At 37.0% G+C, this 18680-nt stretch overlaps 1 protein-coding gene across 2 annotated transcripts in view; it reads right to left on the bottom strand.

Moving 5' to 3' along the window:
* Positions 1 to 6104: 6104 nt before the first annotated feature.
* The window catches only part of tmem63c (transmembrane protein 63C), a 30408-nt gene continuing 17832 nt past the window's right edge, over positions 6105 to 18680 (bottom strand). For both annotated transcript variants that reach the window (XM_046855930.1, XM_046855929.1), the window contains 19 exons: positions 18307 to 18344; positions 17693 to 17835; positions 15610 to 15661; positions 15389 to 15497; positions 14827 to 14900; positions 14604 to 14684; positions 14272 to 14392; positions 13904 to 14037; positions 13625 to 13747; positions 12579 to 12732; positions 12361 to 12467; positions 11195 to 11281; positions 11028 to 11093; positions 10763 to 10925; positions 9692 to 9797; positions 8755 to 8922; positions 8471 to 8586; positions 8244 to 8318; positions 6105 to 8109 (listed from right to left, as the gene is read on the bottom strand). In XM_046855930.1, the coding sequence (XP_046711886.1) occupies positions 7885 to 8109; positions 8244 to 8318; positions 8471 to 8586; positions 8755 to 8922; positions 9692 to 9797; positions 10763 to 10925; positions 11028 to 11093; positions 11195 to 11281; positions 12361 to 12467; positions 12579 to 12732; positions 13625 to 13747; positions 13904 to 14037; positions 14272 to 14392; positions 14604 to 14684; positions 14827 to 14900; positions 15389 to 15497; positions 15610 to 15661; positions 17693 to 17835; positions 18307 to 18344 (2142 nt within the window). In that variant the 3' untranslated portion in view covers positions 6105 to 7884. The remainder of the gene's footprint in view (positions 8110 to 8243; positions 8319 to 8470; positions 8587 to 8754; positions 8923 to 9691; positions 9798 to 10762; positions 10926 to 11027; positions 11094 to 11194; positions 11282 to 12360; positions 12468 to 12578; positions 12733 to 13624; positions 13748 to 13903; positions 14038 to 14271; positions 14393 to 14603; positions 14685 to 14826; positions 14901 to 15388; positions 15498 to 15609; positions 15662 to 17692; positions 17836 to 18306; positions 18345 to 18680) is intronic.

Raw genomic sequence — 18680 nt, 5'->3', positions numbered from 1 at the left:
CTAAATACTTATCTTTTTTTTGTGGAAACAGGTAATAACACAATGTATAAAAGCTTTTTGTGTGGCATATGGGGAAAGATTCACAGTGTGGTCCACTGGGACTTCACCTTTTAAAGGCTGCCTATTAAGAAAGGTTGCATAGGAGACTAAAGGGGATTGTAAAACAGATAAACAGATCAGAAAGCTGAGCACCAGCATAAACTCAGCCACATTTGAGCCTTGCAGCAGGACCACAGCAGCCACTAAGGAATTGTAATTCAGCTGAGGAATGAAAGTGTGTAAAACCTAAAACTTATTTCTGAACACATAGGTTTGCTCTGATGGACATCAGACGCCTCACATGACGGCTCCACATTAAACATGGCAATGCAGTGTAGGCTATTTCTTGCCTTGCTTGCACGCTTCCCTAACACTTGCATGACACTTAAATGAAAACTTGGGCTTAACTGAACTGCTCTCATGAAAGCGACAGCCTTGGTTGCTGCATGTCGAGTTCTTTGCTTGTGGTGAAGTGAAGGAGAAGCACAACCACATCAATGGCTCTCGTTAAAGGCCTGAATGGTTTTCAGTTAGCAGCACTCCCACTAACTGGAAAGTTGGGTGCCGCTAAACTCTTGCACTCACTCACTGAATGGCGACAGACATATCTAGTAACTCGGAAACACACTCGACAATTTTGGCACGAGTGTGTGGTGCACAAGGGTAGATCTCCAATTTGGGTAATGTCCTTCCCTATGACATATAAATGTAAGAATACAGCAGTTATCATTTACCTCATAGACAGGGGTAGGCCTTATTTGTACACTTTTGGTGTCTTATCTACAAATGGGGATCCATATATCAGCCAATCAGTAAATGTTAATCTTTATAAATGCCAATGTTTATTTAATTTGTAGGGCATCTTAAAATCATATTCATTGATAGACTTATTTTTGCATCTATTGGTCAAAACAAAGGCCAACCAGTCAATCTATAAATATGTTTCTTCTTGTTTGCTTATGAAGGCAAAGCTTATGAGATGGATGAGGGGCAGCGAGGCAGCTGGGCATACTCAATATAGGGAGTGCAGGGTTTGTGTGTAGCGAAACAGCCAGTTAAAAATGAAAACATTGTGTTCATCTTGCACACTGTGACTATGGCAATTACAAACAGTTAACCACAGCCACAGTTCTTTTCAAAGAAATCCATTATGTAAATAATCCAAATAAACAAATTTTTCTTCTGATTAATTTAATCTACACTTTAATCTGTGTAACTTGTAAGATGTTCAGGTGTCTATAATCAAAGTATTCATTTCCCAAATGGCTGTTACATACTTTTTTCTGGACACTGTTTTGACATCATCACTTATTGACTGGGTTAAAAGTGGTAGTCAACGTACTATGTCATATATGGAAAACAATATGTCCATATATCACTTGTTTTGCTATTGACAAGCATCAGCATGTCACCGGCCAATAATTTAGCAGTGAGTTGTGGTGTTTGTCCTCTCTTAGTGAAAAGATGGTCTGTCATCTGTACATACAAATCTGCCAATTATATGTAAATTATTTCATTGGCAAAAATGTCATACCTCTGTGCGTTACAGCATAGCACAGTATAGTTTTAGTGTTGCATGACCTTAAAGTAAATTATGTTTTAATAGATTAATACTTGTAGTAGGTTGCTTCCAATATTTTTTAATATACTTGTCTGTTGGCCAACTAATAATAATAATAATAATAATAATAATAATAATAATAATAATAATAACAACAATAACAAAATATGTATTCCTTTTATTATAAAAATTGCCTGCAATATTTAGTTTAAGTTTTATTGTTTTTTTAATTCAACAGTTAAGCAATTGAATACTTTCAGCTTTTATCATTTAGTTATTAGTACACATCTACTAGTACTTGTTATGTAATATTAGAAAAGGCTCATGCAATCACCATACAAAATGGTTTATTAAATGCCAGGGCAGGCAAATCTGAATCGTGATTTAGAATTATAAACAGAAAACAGGCAAGGCTAAGGCAATAAACATGTGTATTCCTCTGCAGTGGGCTGAATAAATCTAATTAATTAAATGTGCCTACATACCTAGAGCTGAGCTTAAGGAATGAATGAGGCAGTCTGAGATTGTGGGTTGTTAGTCACACATGATCATCAGGTTGATGCTGTAGTTGGGATGTGTTTTGAGGTTAGTTAAGTGGCTGAGTGATTCAGTTACTTTTGTGCATATTTAGCCTGTGGCCAGAACTTTGAATAATCCTTTGGGTTAGCTGAGCTGAATTTGGGTAAGCAGCATATCTGCATGTTATTTCAGAGGGAAAACTTGAAATGTGGATCAGATGGAGAGACTTAGAGAAGTGATCACTGAGCACTAGGATTGTTGTATTTTTTTTGAGACTTGTGCAGATTTGTAATAAACCTAATGGGTCAAACAAGGCAGCTTGGGAGTTGGTAACAAGACTACTGTAGCTTTTAACTCTGACAACTGTAGAATGTATTCTTGCTGGAGAGCCTCCTAAATATACTCCTTTACAATATTGATGTTCTGGAACTGACAATGAGTTAAACTGTGATGCATGAGGGCACTGCATCTGGCAGCAGGTTGATGGCACAGGCATATGAGATGATAAATCACTGGCTTTAGTTTTGCTAAAGACTTCCAGTAAGTCAGTGTATTCTGCGGGCACACAGACAGAGACATGCATGTTAGAGTGTTCAATTGAGGTGGTGGCTAGTGATATCTTTGGGGTGTGGAGACAATGCTGTATGTAGTAGAGACCAGTAGGTGATTTGTTTCTCTGACCATGAAATGGCAGGGTTATGTTGCTCAAGCCATGAGAAGCCAAGTATTATGCGGTGCTGGGGTGTGACAGTAACCCTAAATGAAAGGTTTTCATAATGCAGGGCTTCAATCTAAAGCATGAGGGACTTGGTGCGGTGCATGACTTTTCTACAATGGGACTTCCAACCATGATTTAGATCTTGTGTGTAAGGCACTGTAGCTTGGTTAATGAAGTTTCCATGTGCCCCACAGTTAATCAGTGCAATCAAAATAGAAACTTGGCCTGGGTGTTGTACCAGAACAGATAACACGAATGTTCATGAGAACTGAATAGGATTAGACTCAAATGGGTGCAGGGTTTGAAACCCCTGCTTTTGAAAAAATCTCTTGAACCTCAGAGGTTGCACTGTCTCAGAAATACCCAAAATGTCCACAATAAAAGCAATAGTTTTCGCTGTGCCTTTCTCCATTTTACTTCATGCTGAGTCACACACAGTTCCTGAGTGTCACATTAATATGCACTAAAAACTGGACCCATTTAAATTTATATATAAATTAAGCATAAAAATACAAAGCTAAATATTCCTGGATTCATTTTTTCCAATTCAATATGCATTTCAGTGACAAATCAGAAAAAGTAATAGGCAGCAGATAGGGAAAACTGCCAAATTCCTACATAACATTATAATGATGTACATTTAAAAGGATGAACAAACATCAAATGGTTAGTAAATGAAGTACCACATTTCTCCAATTGTTATTATAAATATATTCCATATTTCCATTGGCAATTATTGCTGGAACACATGGAATATCATTCTTCTTTTCTCAACTCTTTGCTTTTATTCTTGGAAATTTCCATCACCCCTCTGCAAGACGACTTTTCTCAAGCACTTTTTATGGTAACCTACTGTTGTGGTGACCCTTTAAAAAAAGGCACACAGAGGAAGAAACCCTGAATAAAAGACCATGAAGCAAGTCAGTGAAGCAGAACTTCTGAGTGCACGTTTCAGTCAGCTCACCGCTCCATCCTATAATATTAGCTTCTTCAATGGTAACAACACATAATGTACTGTGAAAGCATAATTGGCAGTTCTAAGGTTTCCACTTTCTCAGCAGGACATTCATTTAAAAACAGCTATTTAGTGTTCTAAGAAACACATGACAAGCAATTTTGACTTTGATTGCTCTGCCATTGCTTAAGGGCAAAGTGAAGGTATTACTGAAAAGGTATTATTGAGGCACACTACAAATAACTGCTGAAATGTCACTGCCCGTTATCACATTACCCTCCGTTCTGTGATTATTGTCATATTGTAATTACAAATTAACCATAAAAAATGAACTCACGAAAGACTCTACTTATTCCATGTACTAACTCCATACTACAAACATACATTCTAGTCATGATATCTTATATAAGTATTGATAAGTGTGGTACATTTAGACTTCATCACTTGTTTTTAAATATTCTGTATATTTAGTACAATTAAATATCTAACATTAAAACATTATACATGTAACATTCTGAAATGTTCGGTTAATTTGTATCTCACAGGGAAATGTAAAGAGAGCTCTGTAATGAAGCAAAGACAGCTCCAAAGTCTTCTTATTTACATTTTGCAACCACTGTGGTTTACACTGTCATTTCTGAGATTTAAATATATTTTATCATAAAGCCTTTTTGCTCAATAAGCGTTTTTTTTTTTTTGCATTATAATTTTAAATAATTTCTAACAATTTTAAGTGCATAATTTTAATATACTCTCACTGGCATACAGTGACTGCAGTCATTACATTAAAAGTAAAGAGCTAAATTCTAATATATATTAATAGATATTTAATTAAAATTGAGCATTATTTTATAAACTATTGTTACCACAAATGGCATAGTAAGAACTATAAGAAATAAATTAGTACACACATTTAAAGGCAGATGGACAGCTGCACTACAAATATCTACTTATATCTATATCCCATATCCATAATAGCCTACAGGCTTTATGCTATGGTTTCTCTTGATACAGATTGTAACCCATAACAGTATTTACCATGCATCTTCTTAATCACTGCTGATGATCTCAGAGATCAATGTAGAAATCAACTTAACTTTTTTTTTTTAACCCTTTTTATATACTTTATGTGAACCTACAGTCTGGTCCAGGAAGAATTCAAACCAAGTCTCACTTTTGTGCAATCCTCCTAAACCTTTGCTGACAATTGTGCATGATTCCAAAAAAGACCTCGATGAGGAGGGTGAAGGTTAACGAGTGCTCCAAGTTAAAAACCAAGCGTATCTTTTGTTCTTCTGTTCAGAAAATGCTTTCCTCTTCCACATACATGATCTCACAAACGTACGTATTTGCCTGGCTTGAGAAAGACTCTATACATCTTTCCTACACATGGTCAATTTTGCTTTCTTGGCTCTGAGCAACAGATCTGTCTGATTTCCTGATGATGGGACAGATGCATTTCAGGTCTTATCTATTTTAACCCATACAATAGTACCAGTGGCATCAGAGGTGGGAAGTAATGAAGTACAAATACTTCATTATTGTACATAAGTAGATTTTTCTGGTATAAATACTTTACTTCACTATTTATTTTTCTGACAAATTTTCCTTTCACACATTAAATGTTTTACACAAATATCTGTACTTTTTACTTCTTACATTATCAAACCAGGCTTGTTATTTAGTTTTAATCAACTTATTTCTCGTCATTGTGCGGCTTTTTCAATCTACCACTAGTGTATCATTTCCTGGCTCTCACACACCACCGACGTATGCTAGACTATGAAGCTAACAACAAGCATAGCAGAAGGCATCAAGAAGTTTGGCTAACGTGGATGAGACAGTGGGAGTCAGCGATCCAAACATGACTGAGAACAGAGACATTCCTGATCACCTGATCGTCGTCATCTTTTCTCTACTTCTATTATTGTTGTTCATCCTGGATATATTCATTAGATAACACAATTCTTTTATAGCAATATATTAATATGATGTGAGGTCCAGTTACCAGTGTGACACTAAAGCAGGTAGTAGTAATGGCAAGTAAAGTACATGTAAGAGCCTGTATTTCTTTACTGTAGTCAGTACTTCAACTTTTACCAGAGTCTTTTAAAACACGAGCATCTGTAATTCTACTTGTGTGAAGGATGTGTGTACTTTTCCCATCTCTGAGTGGCATGTATAAAACATTTATATCATACATTTTCATTTTGCCAAAAACAGACTGATAAATGTGAATCATGTGACTACACATGTGCATAAAGAAATGCACAATGTGGAACTTCATACTCTTAAAGAACGTGATACTGAAGTGTTTTTTGCAGCTTTATTTTATTGTATTCTGCTATAGTGCAGTGAGATACGATACAGCAGCTCACTCAGCAATGTGCTCCCTGTCATACACAGAAACCTCACAACCCACAAACCTTAACTGGGTAAACAAAACAAGTTCTACAAGCTGGATGCTAGCAAATACAGTCAGCACAAAGTGATTAAAAAAAAATCTAATTAATATTCGGTTTGCATCTATCAAGGTGTTTAATTAAATAGGAATCAAAGAGAACTAGATGAATGTTAATGTGAAAATGGATGTTGTGCTTTATGGGAAACTTTATGTTTTCCTTTTTTAGGTTCTAAGGTGAGCATTTGTATGCAACTATGTAAATTAAGTACCTACTGGACTTTTTTTTTTTGGCACTTTGTCATCTCCTGCTCAGTTGTCACCAGTCCATGCAGCATATCACAGGCCATGCTGGATTGTCAGTCTTTAAAAAAAAAAATAATAATAAATAATGTTTTTTTTTTCTAATCTTTCTTCAAGGCACAGCAAGAGAGCACAAAACAGGCATTAATTTGCATTTAATTCGGCAAGACCCTGGCCCCCCCGCAAACCCAAGCCCCTCTCTCAACCACACAAATAACCACTAGCAGCAAAGAGAATAATACAAAACTTACAAAGAACATTATAGGTGCTGCAACAACACTTTGCCTTAAGAGACTGAGAATGCTGCAACAAAACAGATACATTGTAAAAAAAAAAAAAAAGGAACGTGGTGTTGAATTCTCTAGACAATGATGCATGAAGGCAATATTTATATCAATGCCTGTAATGTTTGTTACTCTTAGAGTTCACTTTAAAATTCATGTCTATTTAATTATATGGTGCGAAAATTTACTTCTATTGTAAATAAACAGTTTGGGATTTTTCTTTTTGACTGACTTTTTAATTTTTATTTCTATAACTGTATATTCCTAAATTCTCTGTCTCGCTACAGCTAAATGCATCTGCAAAGCATTTGCATTGCAGAGATCATTGTGGCATCTGCTCCATTTTGGACTACAAACATGAATATGGAGGAAATTTAAAAAACCCATAAATTTAGCAGTTTGAGGATTGATGAAGATGGTATTTGCTCTCTTGATGCAATGAAAAAAAGATAAGGATTAATTGCGTACAAATCTCCAAATTACAGTTACCAAAAAAAAAAATTACAATGAAAATAATATTAATAAAACACAATAATTCCTTCAGTGAAAAGTAATACTGTACATCTTTATATAAACCCATAATAGAAAAAAACACCCTTATATTTATATAATTTTAAAATGAAAATGAGTAATAAGCAACTAGCACAAAACAAGTATAAATATATTCCATCCATGTCCAAATTTACAGACATCCTGCCTAAACAGAAGAGCACAGGGTCAAGTTTTTGGGAGCTGCACAGAACAAGCACAGAAAAACACTAGAAGACATGACCTTAGAAATCAGCAGAGGCAAGGAAAAGCACCTCCATAAGCACAGGGTCCAACTTTCTGTACTTCTGTCAGCAATGATGCCCGACGTCATCAGTCTCAAGAAAGGCTCAAGGAAAACAGAAAAAGACTACAGAGACCAAAAAGACTGCAAGAGAAAGAGACAGAGATAATAAGAGAGAGAGACAGGGAGAGACTGAGTGGGCACAAATTGTGCCGGATCCACTTCTGAAATGTTTGGAAGGAAACAATATGTATGCAGCATGTGCCTCAGTAACAGCCTCATGTTAAGGTGAGGCAGGGGGCTTTTAATTTGCTGGTAGAGGTGAGTGGGTGTCACTGGTAGTCCACTGGGCTGTCCATCAAAGAGCTGGAGCCAGCGGGTCTTGGTGTGTCCTCAAGCTCCGTCTCCACTGTCTCTTCCACATCTTTCTCAGGTGCCTCCTCTTCATCGTGCACCGAAGTGTGGCAGTTACCCATGGTGCCATAACTCTGGTGGGCAGGAGAGGGCATGGGTGTCAGACCCAGCTCTGGTTCCAGTAAGACCGATGCTATGAAGAGCTGAGCAGAGAGGACAAACGAAAAGAAACAGGCCTTTATTTTATATTTGTCATTTTAGTGGTCATATTTGACTAGTTTAAATGGAGACCAGAAATTGTAAGGATATAGTGAAAGAAAATGCAGAAAGCAAATACATTAGCAGTAGTCGTGGTGGATGCAGTGTTTCTCTCTATATCACTGTAGGCTCCTTCTGTGGCTGTATCAGACATCTGAAAATGGGTAATGCTGAAAGGTTACACAACTCAAAATGCACTCGAATCAAAAAGGCATTAATTCTTTAGCATCAAACCTGACATGAATTACATGTACTTCAGCCTGAAATAATAAAAGATTACATATCACTAAATAATCTGTTGCTCACCTGATAACTTGTTGATCTGTCTGGCTGTAGTTTTTTCAGACAGATTCCAAAAAATGAAAAGATGACACACAAAAGTACAGAGATGAACGTGAACAGAGTGATGGGCCGCACTGGACCTGAAAAACACCAGTTATACAATGAGACTACTGCACAATTTACAGTTCTTCCTCTCGCAGCAGATTCAAAAAGTGTAGGAACTAATTACACAACATAAATAAATAATATAATGTTGAGAATCTGACAAATAGAACTTATGTATTGGGTTTTGTTTACTGGCATCTTACCAAGTCGGAGCACAGAGAAGAAGAGAAGCCAGAACATGCAGAGAAGTGGTGCCACGAGCACGTGCCTGGTAGCTGCTGAGTGGATGTGCTGATTTAACTTGGTAGGAATGTAGGCATAGTATATGTTATAACGGTCAACCATGTGCTTCAGAATCAGATACAACAGCCCTGAAACAGGGAGATCACACTATTACTAATTTCACAAGAAATATCACAGTAGAGTAACATTAGGAGCAATAACAAGTTTATAAAATGTTGAAAACTAACACACAAAGGCACGAATATCATAGGTGGATGAATAAAGAATGTCCAAGTACACAATATTAATCAAGTGCGCCATTCAAACCTGCAGCATAGCCCAGATGTAGAAAGCAGATGCCAAATGACCTTAGTACTAAAAGGGATCAGGAATGATTATGGACTGCAGTGTAGTAAATAAACAGTCATAATGTGTGCTGGTGACAGAGCAGGTGTGGAGTGGGCGTCTGGCTCTCGGCTAGACGGCTCGAGGTGTCTGGAAGACTAGAGTGGCGTTCACACCTCGCAGACACCTCGCGTTACACTGAGATACTGACAGTGATACGGCTCAGACGCCCACGCAGCACACCCTCTGCTGAGGAGGAGAACCAGAGGACACAAGTGGAGCGAGGCAGACTGGACACACATGTATAGCAAAAGAAGGACATTGACCACAGGGGGAAAGAGGAATGGAGAGAAAGACTAAAAGAGTTGAAGGATTAAAAAAGTGAGAGGAACTTGAAGCAGGATAAAAAAATGTGTTTGACAAGAACCAGATGAAAAATAAAACTATACGGTATAGGAAAAGATGGAGTTGAAAAGATGCATTCGGTTGTTATTTGATAAGATTGACAAGAAAAAAGCTCAAATTTAAACTCAGTATGAAGTTTAGACTCATCAACTTACACTGAAAACTCACCAAAGGGGACAATGATGGGGCAGGTGATGCTGTAGGTCATACTGACAGAAAATATGCACATAGTCCAGGCATACTCTAACCCAAACTGGAACTCATAGGCTTGACTCTGCAAGATAGAACAAGAGATTAAATGTCTGCTTGTTATTCTTGTCTGTTTGTGGTTAAGAAATAGAATTAGACAAAGAATTAAAGTTGCTAAGCAGACTTGCAAGATATTTACACAATATATATCTTAATATATACAACTTAATGCATCGTAATTGAACTTTACGAAAGCCTTTTACAAAATAAAATTATACCAAGGTGTTGCAAACTGTTTGGGTATGCCTTCTGCAGTGCATGTGATCTGCATGAGGTACCTATTGCGTTAAAAAGTCACTCTTGCTCACTCTTAGCAACAGCAAGAGTGGAAGTAAAGTAAAAAATAAATGAATTAAATAAGACTTATATGTCCAAACATATGTAGTGTTTTTAGTGAAAAAGATGCTGTGTAAGCTTACAGAACATCTATAACATTTCAAAAATCTCACAAATCTTCTTAATGATGTGTGACAAACATGGCCCAAATGACAAGCAGTACTAAAAGTCAAAGATTCCCTGATTTTTAAGCATAAATTATATCTATGAGAATGAAGAAAAAAAAAAAAACACATGCCTGACAGCCTCACATAATTTACATCTAGTTTTGAAAGATAGGAAAAAAAATCACAGCAAACTGGCAGCCACTAATTTACCAAAGTACATAATCTATCACTGATCTCATTTTCCCACTCTATGTGGTGCAACCCTCCTTTAAATCCATATGTATAAAATGTTGAAATGTGCACAGTGCTTAAATTACACATAATGTGAGCTAGTTACACCTGGTTACAGATTCATATATCAGGAATTTAGTGTCTCCTAAGATATCTTTTTGTTTATGGTATTTTAATTTTAAATAAAGCAAAATAATTCTCAGAATCATCATCATTAAACTAATATTTCACAGAAAACAGCATTATTATGCATCCTTAAAGAATAACATTCAAGACATTTGATTTGGAATGTAATACAGTAATCCCTCATACTCACTCTTTTAACATGGATGCGTTCAGCTTTGGATTTTGCAAAACAAAGACGCAGAGAGTAAACCAGTAGTGAAGGAATCCGCAGCAGCTCCATCGCCGTCCCAATCAGACTCGATGTGATGACATAATTCACAAAGAAAGCTCCATTATCCGGCAAGAACACACATCTAAAACAATAAACCACAAATAAACGAACAGTATGGACTGTGTTCAAATTCCAATAATTAAACAGTGAAATCAGACTTTGAATTTTAGCAGCTTTGACTCACTGGAACTTTACATCCTTTTGATCCAGGAAGTGAATGTCAAAGAGCCACCTGAAGAAAAAATCCAAACTAGGGAACAAACAAACATGGGATATATAAATATATTTGTAGACATGGATATGTTTTTTTTTTTTAATTCAGCATGGCATCACTACTAATTAATTAATTACCTGGACAGACCAAGGGATGGCAGAATAATGACCATAAAGACCAGCAGTAGAAAGCACTTGTGCATGGTGATCTGATTTTCACTGGACCTGGAAAATAACAGCATGTGTGTATGTATGTATGCGTGTGTATGTATATTATATATACAGATAGATAGATAGATAGATAGATAGATAGATAGATAGATAGATAGATAGATAGATAGATAGATAGATAGATAGATAGATAGATAGTGTTATTTTGGATATTCAAAACCAGCTGCAATTCCACTTCCCTTGAATGTAACCTGCACAGTATGTACTAACTGTTTATCTGACTCCAAATATAGAACCCATACTCAGGTGGGCGTCTTTCTATCTTCCTGAAGGTGGATGATGTCCTATGCTGGTTGAAGTGTGTTGTTCTTATTTTATATCAGGTTTCAGTTCCAAAATTGTCAATATATTTTGTTTTGATCCCAACCTGAATAAAACCTAAAATGATTGTACAACCATGGAAGTAATTTTTGGGTGAAAAGTATTATTAGGATTTTGACAGAAAAATTGTGCTATAGGATCCAGATCCAAAGAGGCCACATATTCATTTTTCCCTTGTTGTCATCACTATGACAACAAGACTGAGGGGGTTAGCTAAGAGTGCGTCTGATTGACAGACACACACACACACACTCACAGAGAGAAAGAGAGAGAGAGAGAGAGAGAGAGAGAGAGAGAGAGAGACACACACACACACACACACACACACACACACACACACACAGTGCTGGAGAGAAGAATGCATGTGTATGGTGGGTTGGGAGGTTGGGTGGGGGTTTCGCTTTGCTGTTATGTAATATGTTTGTGCACCACATTGAATATGTCACTGCAGTATAAAACACAGTGAACAGACATCCACTGGCACAACATAACGTCTACTAAGATCTAATGTTACAAAAATAGCTCTGGGTAATCCTAAAACAATGAAGTACTACAGAATATAGTAACAGTAACTAGTGGCTTTGTGGTTTTGTTCCTGTTTGATGCTGCTTCACTGTGTGTTTTAGTCATACCAAATCAGTTGTAATTATTGTGTTTTATAGCTAAGCCTGAACAGTATTCTTTATTAAGGCTGGGGATGCTAACTGTGGTGGGCAGAGGTTGTTAAAATTACAATTGTCTTTACACCACACCTGGTCCAGTGATACTCAAAGAAGGCAGAGTAATACACAACAAAGGGGAGCAGAACGGAGAAAGCCCATAGGAGCAAAGTGGGGAAGAACTGGGTGATAACTGGATTCTGAAAACAAAAGAGCATGAAGTTAAAAGTCCCTTACTAGGTGAGAAAATTCATTTTTTTTCTTATAAGAAGTAATTATACAAGTACATGGGGATGTGGAAGGAAACTAACCTGGAGGCTTTCCACAGGCCAAGTCACGTTGAACTTGTCCATAGTGTTAACAATAATAGCAGGAGTGGTGAGAAAGAAAAGCAGGAGGAAGAGTAGGATATTAAGCAAAACACATCGAAGCCACCATCGGGAGCCGCTCACGGACAGGTTCTCCCTGCAGAAACACACACACCGGAAATTTGAAGCTGCAAATTATTAAGGCGTCGAGCTAATACTTAAGCAGAAAAAATTATGTGCAATAAAAAAATATCATGAAATACTGTATGTGGATGTTTCTCATCTAGTACTTGTGTTTATAAAGCAAGGACTCTTATATGTAGCTGGGATAAAAAAATATAAAATGCTTCCAAAGCAATCCCAAACTTTAAAGCAATAACTTGATGTGTACCTTTATAAAACCAGATAAAAATATATATATATTTAATGCTTTTTTAATTTCTCTGAAGGTTTACCCTGATGATGCAGGAATGTCATTAGCATCAACAATTTGAGAACCTCTCCAGTATAACTCAGACAACCCCCTACACACACATGCATACTCTCAATGTTCTCAGACTTATTATATAAGAAGCTGCCACAAAGGCTGTCCAGACAAACAGGCAGATCTGCAGAAGGGGAGATTAAATTATTTAATTTGCTCTCACTAATCAAAGTATTTTAACCAGAATGAAGTGAATGACCATTATAGAAGATTCCCTTATCTATTTTTCTATAGAAATAAATACCAGAGATGTTTGTAAAAGATGACTTTATGAAGCATTTATACATATTCATAAAAATCATCCAGTTTATTTAACATAGACTTATACATGCTGTGGTCCTTCAAGGAATACAAGCGCATGGTCATATTTTAAATCTTTTTATGCTGTATATTAAATTTAATTGCAATTTTTATAAAATAGCATCACACAACTTTTTGAAGCATTTTCTGTGGTGAGTTCTTTTTAACACAAAAATCTACATAGAGTGTAAAGTCTGAAAAAGCCCACATGAACCAGTCACAAAAAGGAAACATGACTAGGCCTATTTATTCTCAATATACATACCAGATGATGTCATTGGGGGCAGGGGCATAGCGGACACCCCACTGGTGCGAGTGCACGACTGTAGTGATGCTGGACTGTTGCGGTTTCCGACGGCAGCGTGCCCTTCTGTAGTCCTGCACAATGCTACAGAAATCCAACAGGTACCGTTAACTTGCTATGAGATCTTTTATTTCTGCAAAGTATGTCTATGAGAATTACTCTATTGCATTACTGATGAGCAAGCATCTTCAACATGCTATACTATGACCAATAACTATTGCAAGTAGATGTAGTGCTTACACAGCTGTCATCCTCTCATCTCTGAATGTGACAAAGGCAATGCCCAGTCTTTTCATAGTAATACGATTCCTTTCTGCATTGAACTCATCTGTGAGCTTCTCCTCCAATTCGCTATAATACTGCTCAGCATCAATCTTGAAGAGAGAAGAGAAGAAGAGAAGAGAAGAGAAGAGAGAAGAGAAGAGAAGAGAAGAGAAAAGAAAAAGAGAAGAGTTAGTGTGCAGTGGTCCCCAGTGGCCAACTTTAAGAGGTGCACCGACTTAGCAATAACTGATTAAACTTCAAATACTAATAAAATTTTATACTAATTATATCACTATTATATTGTTAATAACAAAGTGTGTACAGATGATTGTATTGTATTCTACCTGTTCAAAGCCACATATATCACAGCAGAAGATCTGAGCACAGGGATGCGTCTTTATCATGATCCTCCCTTCCTTCTGTGATTTGGTAGTGAAATACATCCTCCCCTTCATTGCTTTTCGCCTGCAAGAGAACCAGACTAATGAGGATTTGAAGGGGAGAATAATTTCTGACACCAAACATTGCAATCCAAAGGTCAAGAACATTCAAGTGAACTTTAATCAACTTTCTTGAGTGCGTCTGCCCTGAATCACAATGTGCTGATAAAAAAATAAAAAATAAAATAATGTTAAATTCTTTGCTGTGGCTAGAAGGGAAGAGGGAAATGAATTACCTCTCAGAGTCCAGCTTCATCAACTTTTGTACATTGAAACAGAAGCAGATATCTGTGACTGTACAGCTTGGGTACGCTTCGCTATTGGGTTACACAAACAAAATCTGATACGTAATCCAAAAATTCTTTTTTATGTTGTCTAGTAACATCAAGCATGCAAATGCAAATGCTAATAAAAACCTGGAGTCATCAGGATAACAGTGTTGCTCATTTCATTACTCACTGAAGGTGTTTAGTAATCAGGCCAGGGTCAGAAATCTCTCTGGGAATGTTGGTGATCATTAAAGTTCTGGCCACCTGTTCAGACAACAAATGGTAAGAAACAAACCCAAATACTAACTAATCACATCATCTATTACCACATCTGTACACATAAATTTATCATCAACATTATATTTTCCATTTAGCACAACACATAAAATCAAACAGTAACAGGTCAAGAGCATCACATCAAACATCAGAATGTAAAAAAAGTGATCTTAGTAGCATTGTTATTGGTGCTAGACAGAATCTAACATGAAGTATAAAGTATAATAAAAGAAAAAGTAACCATCCAGCAAGTAGCAGCTTGCTGATGTGAGAAGTCATGGGAGAATGGCCAGACTGAGTTGAGCTGACCGAAAGGTTACGACAAGTCAAATAACCACTTTTTACAACCTTGGTGAGCAGTAAGGCATTTGCACTTTGTGCTTGAACCTTGAGGTGAATAGGCTACAAGAATGGACGACCACATTGGGTTACATGTACACACAATCACACATTCAAAGAACGTTGGCCATACTAACCTTCTCATCCTCTTTGTATTCTAGCTGTGAGGAGTGGTGCACCATACAGAGTACAGTAATTACAAAGTAGAGTAGCGCAAAGATGCTGTGTATCCACAGGAAACTGTTCCTGTGGTAGAGAGGAAGCACTGGTTATAACCAGCAACATGCATGCTCGGGTTAATTCCCCACATAATATGGCAGTAATTCTTATGTTCAAATAAGGAAAAATGATAACGTACTGTGCTGCGATGTTGGCCACAGTTGTCCGACCAAAATTCTTAGGGCTGTCCTCTGAAAGACCCAAAAAAAAGAAAATTATTTAAAAGAGACATACATACCTACATACCTACATACATACATACATACATACATACATCAATCCTGGAATCTAATGTCTCATTATATTCCTATGCACAATAACCTCATGTCTCATATCAAAGAATTATCTATTACTTTCAAACATAAAAATACTAAATGCTATTTTATTTTGCAGATATAATTATCTGCCAGTTCTGGGACATGTTTTTGATCTAGGTCTGAAAAAATCTTGTCTGTCTGTACAGATTTTCATTTACATTTATTTATTTATTTTGGCATTTTAATCAAAAGAAAATGATGCAATCCAAGCAACAGAGAGTGGAGTCCTGGCCATTGAAGGAACTCTCAAACGTTCCAATCACTATTTCAGACTACATTTTGAAAACATGCCATGGGAAGGTTTATATTTTCCCAAATTTTACTATATAGACATAATGCACACAGACTGAAATGGACTGCAATGATTCTACATAAATAAAAAAAAGTCAAAAGGTTAAAAAGATATCTAAACTCTGCAAAGTGTTTATATTACCAACTCCTCATTAAAACATGACTCTATAATCTTACTCTGTCTTTACTTTAAATACATCAACATTCAATATATTAGAGTCTATTCTGGGGGAGGAAAGCTGTGTGAATCCGGGTGTACGAGTCTGGGAGGTTGCTCTTCACAATGCTTTTCTAAGGGTGAAGACAGTCAGAGACTTTCCCATGACATCCTGTGTTTTGCTTGGCGTTTCTAACCCCCAGTTAGATGCCACTCAAACCATCTACAAACACTATGGGGTGGTCCAAACAAACCCTTTGGGCTCATCCACTAATGTTTGGGTACAAGTGAAACCTCCTAAAGTTTCTAGATTGTTTCCAAACCATTTCGAGCAAGCAGTTCATCACAGTACAACCCTTGTGAAAGTCTTTTTAAAGAAACGTATTAGTATATTAGATTGTATAAGCCTTATCTTTATATTTTATGTCATTGTCATATATTTGTTTATTTAAATGGAAAGGAAATACACATGGCAGACTGTTCTTTTTCTCTGTATTAAATCTTTTCATGGTTGTGTAATGTAATACTGTACGCCAGACATGGGAAGTAAAGAAGTACAAATACATCGTTACTCTACTCTAGCAGATTTTTCTGGTATCGGTACTTTACTTTACTATTTATTTTTTTGGACAACTTTTTACTTTCACTTATTACATTTTTGACACAAATATCACAAATATCTGTACTTTCTACTTCTTTCATTTTCAAACCAGGTTCGTTACTTTAGTTGTAATCTATTTGTTGACATAATCAATATTTATTCTTTTCATTGCCATTTTCAGCCCATCGCCCTTCCAACCTAGTTTTAAACCTACTACTGGTGTATCACTTTCTGGCTATCACGCGCCATAGGCGTAGGCTAGCTTATGAAGCTAACAATGAAGCAGAAGGCAACAAGGAGTTTGGATAACGTGGATAAGACAGAGGGAGACAGCGATGTAAACATGACTGATCACCTGATCATCATCATAATTTCTTTGCTTGTGTTTTATATGGTGGTTGTTTAACCTGGATACATTTATTAGGTAACAAAATGTAAAATTCTATTGTATAAATATAGTAATATGACGTGAGGTCCAGTTACCAGCTTGACGCTAAAACAGGTAGTAAGGCTACTTTTTACTTAAGTACATGTCAGAGCCTAAATTTCTTTACTTTAACTTGATTGAAAAAGTATAGTCAGTACATCAACTTGCACCAGTATTTTAAAACATGAGTCTATACCTCTACTTGAGTGAAGGATGTGTGTACATTTGCCATCTTTGCTGTACGCTATTTCGATCGTATCCAGTGAGTAAGCATTTTTTGATAGTACAATGAGACCTCCTTTACTGGTGACATCATAACTGTGGGCAGTAAGTGTTGTGACTGTTGTCATGGGGTTTTTATTATTTTTTTTTATTGTGTTGGAGCTCTATAGTAAAACAAAAAAAGAGTTGAGAGCAAGCTGAGATTACCCAGAAGGCTCCCAGAGAGGTTGACAGGCAGGATAACACTTAGAGAAAGCAGACACACTACAGCCATGAGAAGGATGATGTGGCGCTGAAATGCCAGGTACGTAACTGCATCAATGCCACACTTACTACGAATCTCTTCGTCCCTGTAAGAGAGCAAAGAGAAACCATTAACCTCACAGTTGTTGTAGTAGTACATAACTAATGAGTGTGGGAACAAGTGAAACTACATATCTTTTCAATATGTGTGACCTACAGTATAGCTTGACACATGATTATATAACATAATAAACAGGTATAAAGACATGCGTGCACACAGGAGCACACACCCTGAGCCTCACACCACACACAGTATGGCCTCCCAGTCTCCTGCTGACAGGACCACCTTCTAGAAGCTCTAGATGGTTCTAAAGCAGTCGGCTAAATATGGCGCTAGTGCGCCAACCCGACCGCGCAAATGACATCCTGGAAACCGTCAGTACAAGGGAAGTGGCCACTTTAAGGAGCACGCCAAGCTGTGAGAGTGAGTGGCAGACCATAGGCCTGCGTTTGTTTTCCCTGCTTAATGAGAGATAATGCGAGCGAGGGATGTCATCACCCAGCCAGTGCACACTTACTTCATGTGGTAGAGTGACGTGAGCCAGGAGCAGAAACCCTATAAAGACACGGAAGAGAAGACAACAAGTGCATAAAAATGTCTAGGTCAAATAAAAGTGAGAAAAGAGCATGTCTGGTTAGCTAAGCATCTGTCAGATCCATTTGTGCTCCAAGAGAACAGAGAAAAAGTTATATAAAAACACTTAATGTTGATGAGTCTGCTCTGAACCAACATGCAACAAGTAATCCAGGGGGCAGAATGTCGATTCGGAAAAGGTGAGTCATAATGTGAGAGACGTATATACTGTATAGCACATGGGCAAAACACACAACATTGTGTAATGTAACAACATGTACCTTTTTTGTCTCAACTGATGGATCCTAAGCCCATACT

The sequence above is a fragment of the Silurus meridionalis genome, chromosome 8 (genome assembly GCF_014805685.1).
Source record: "Silurus meridionalis isolate SWU-2019-XX chromosome 8, ASM1480568v1, whole genome shotgun sequence".
NCBI classification, from domain to species: domain Eukaryota; kingdom Metazoa; phylum Chordata; class Actinopteri; order Siluriformes; family Siluridae; genus Silurus; species Silurus meridionalis.
Note: the sequence above shows the minus strand (reverse complement) of the source record. Positions and strands in the feature narration are given on the sequence as shown.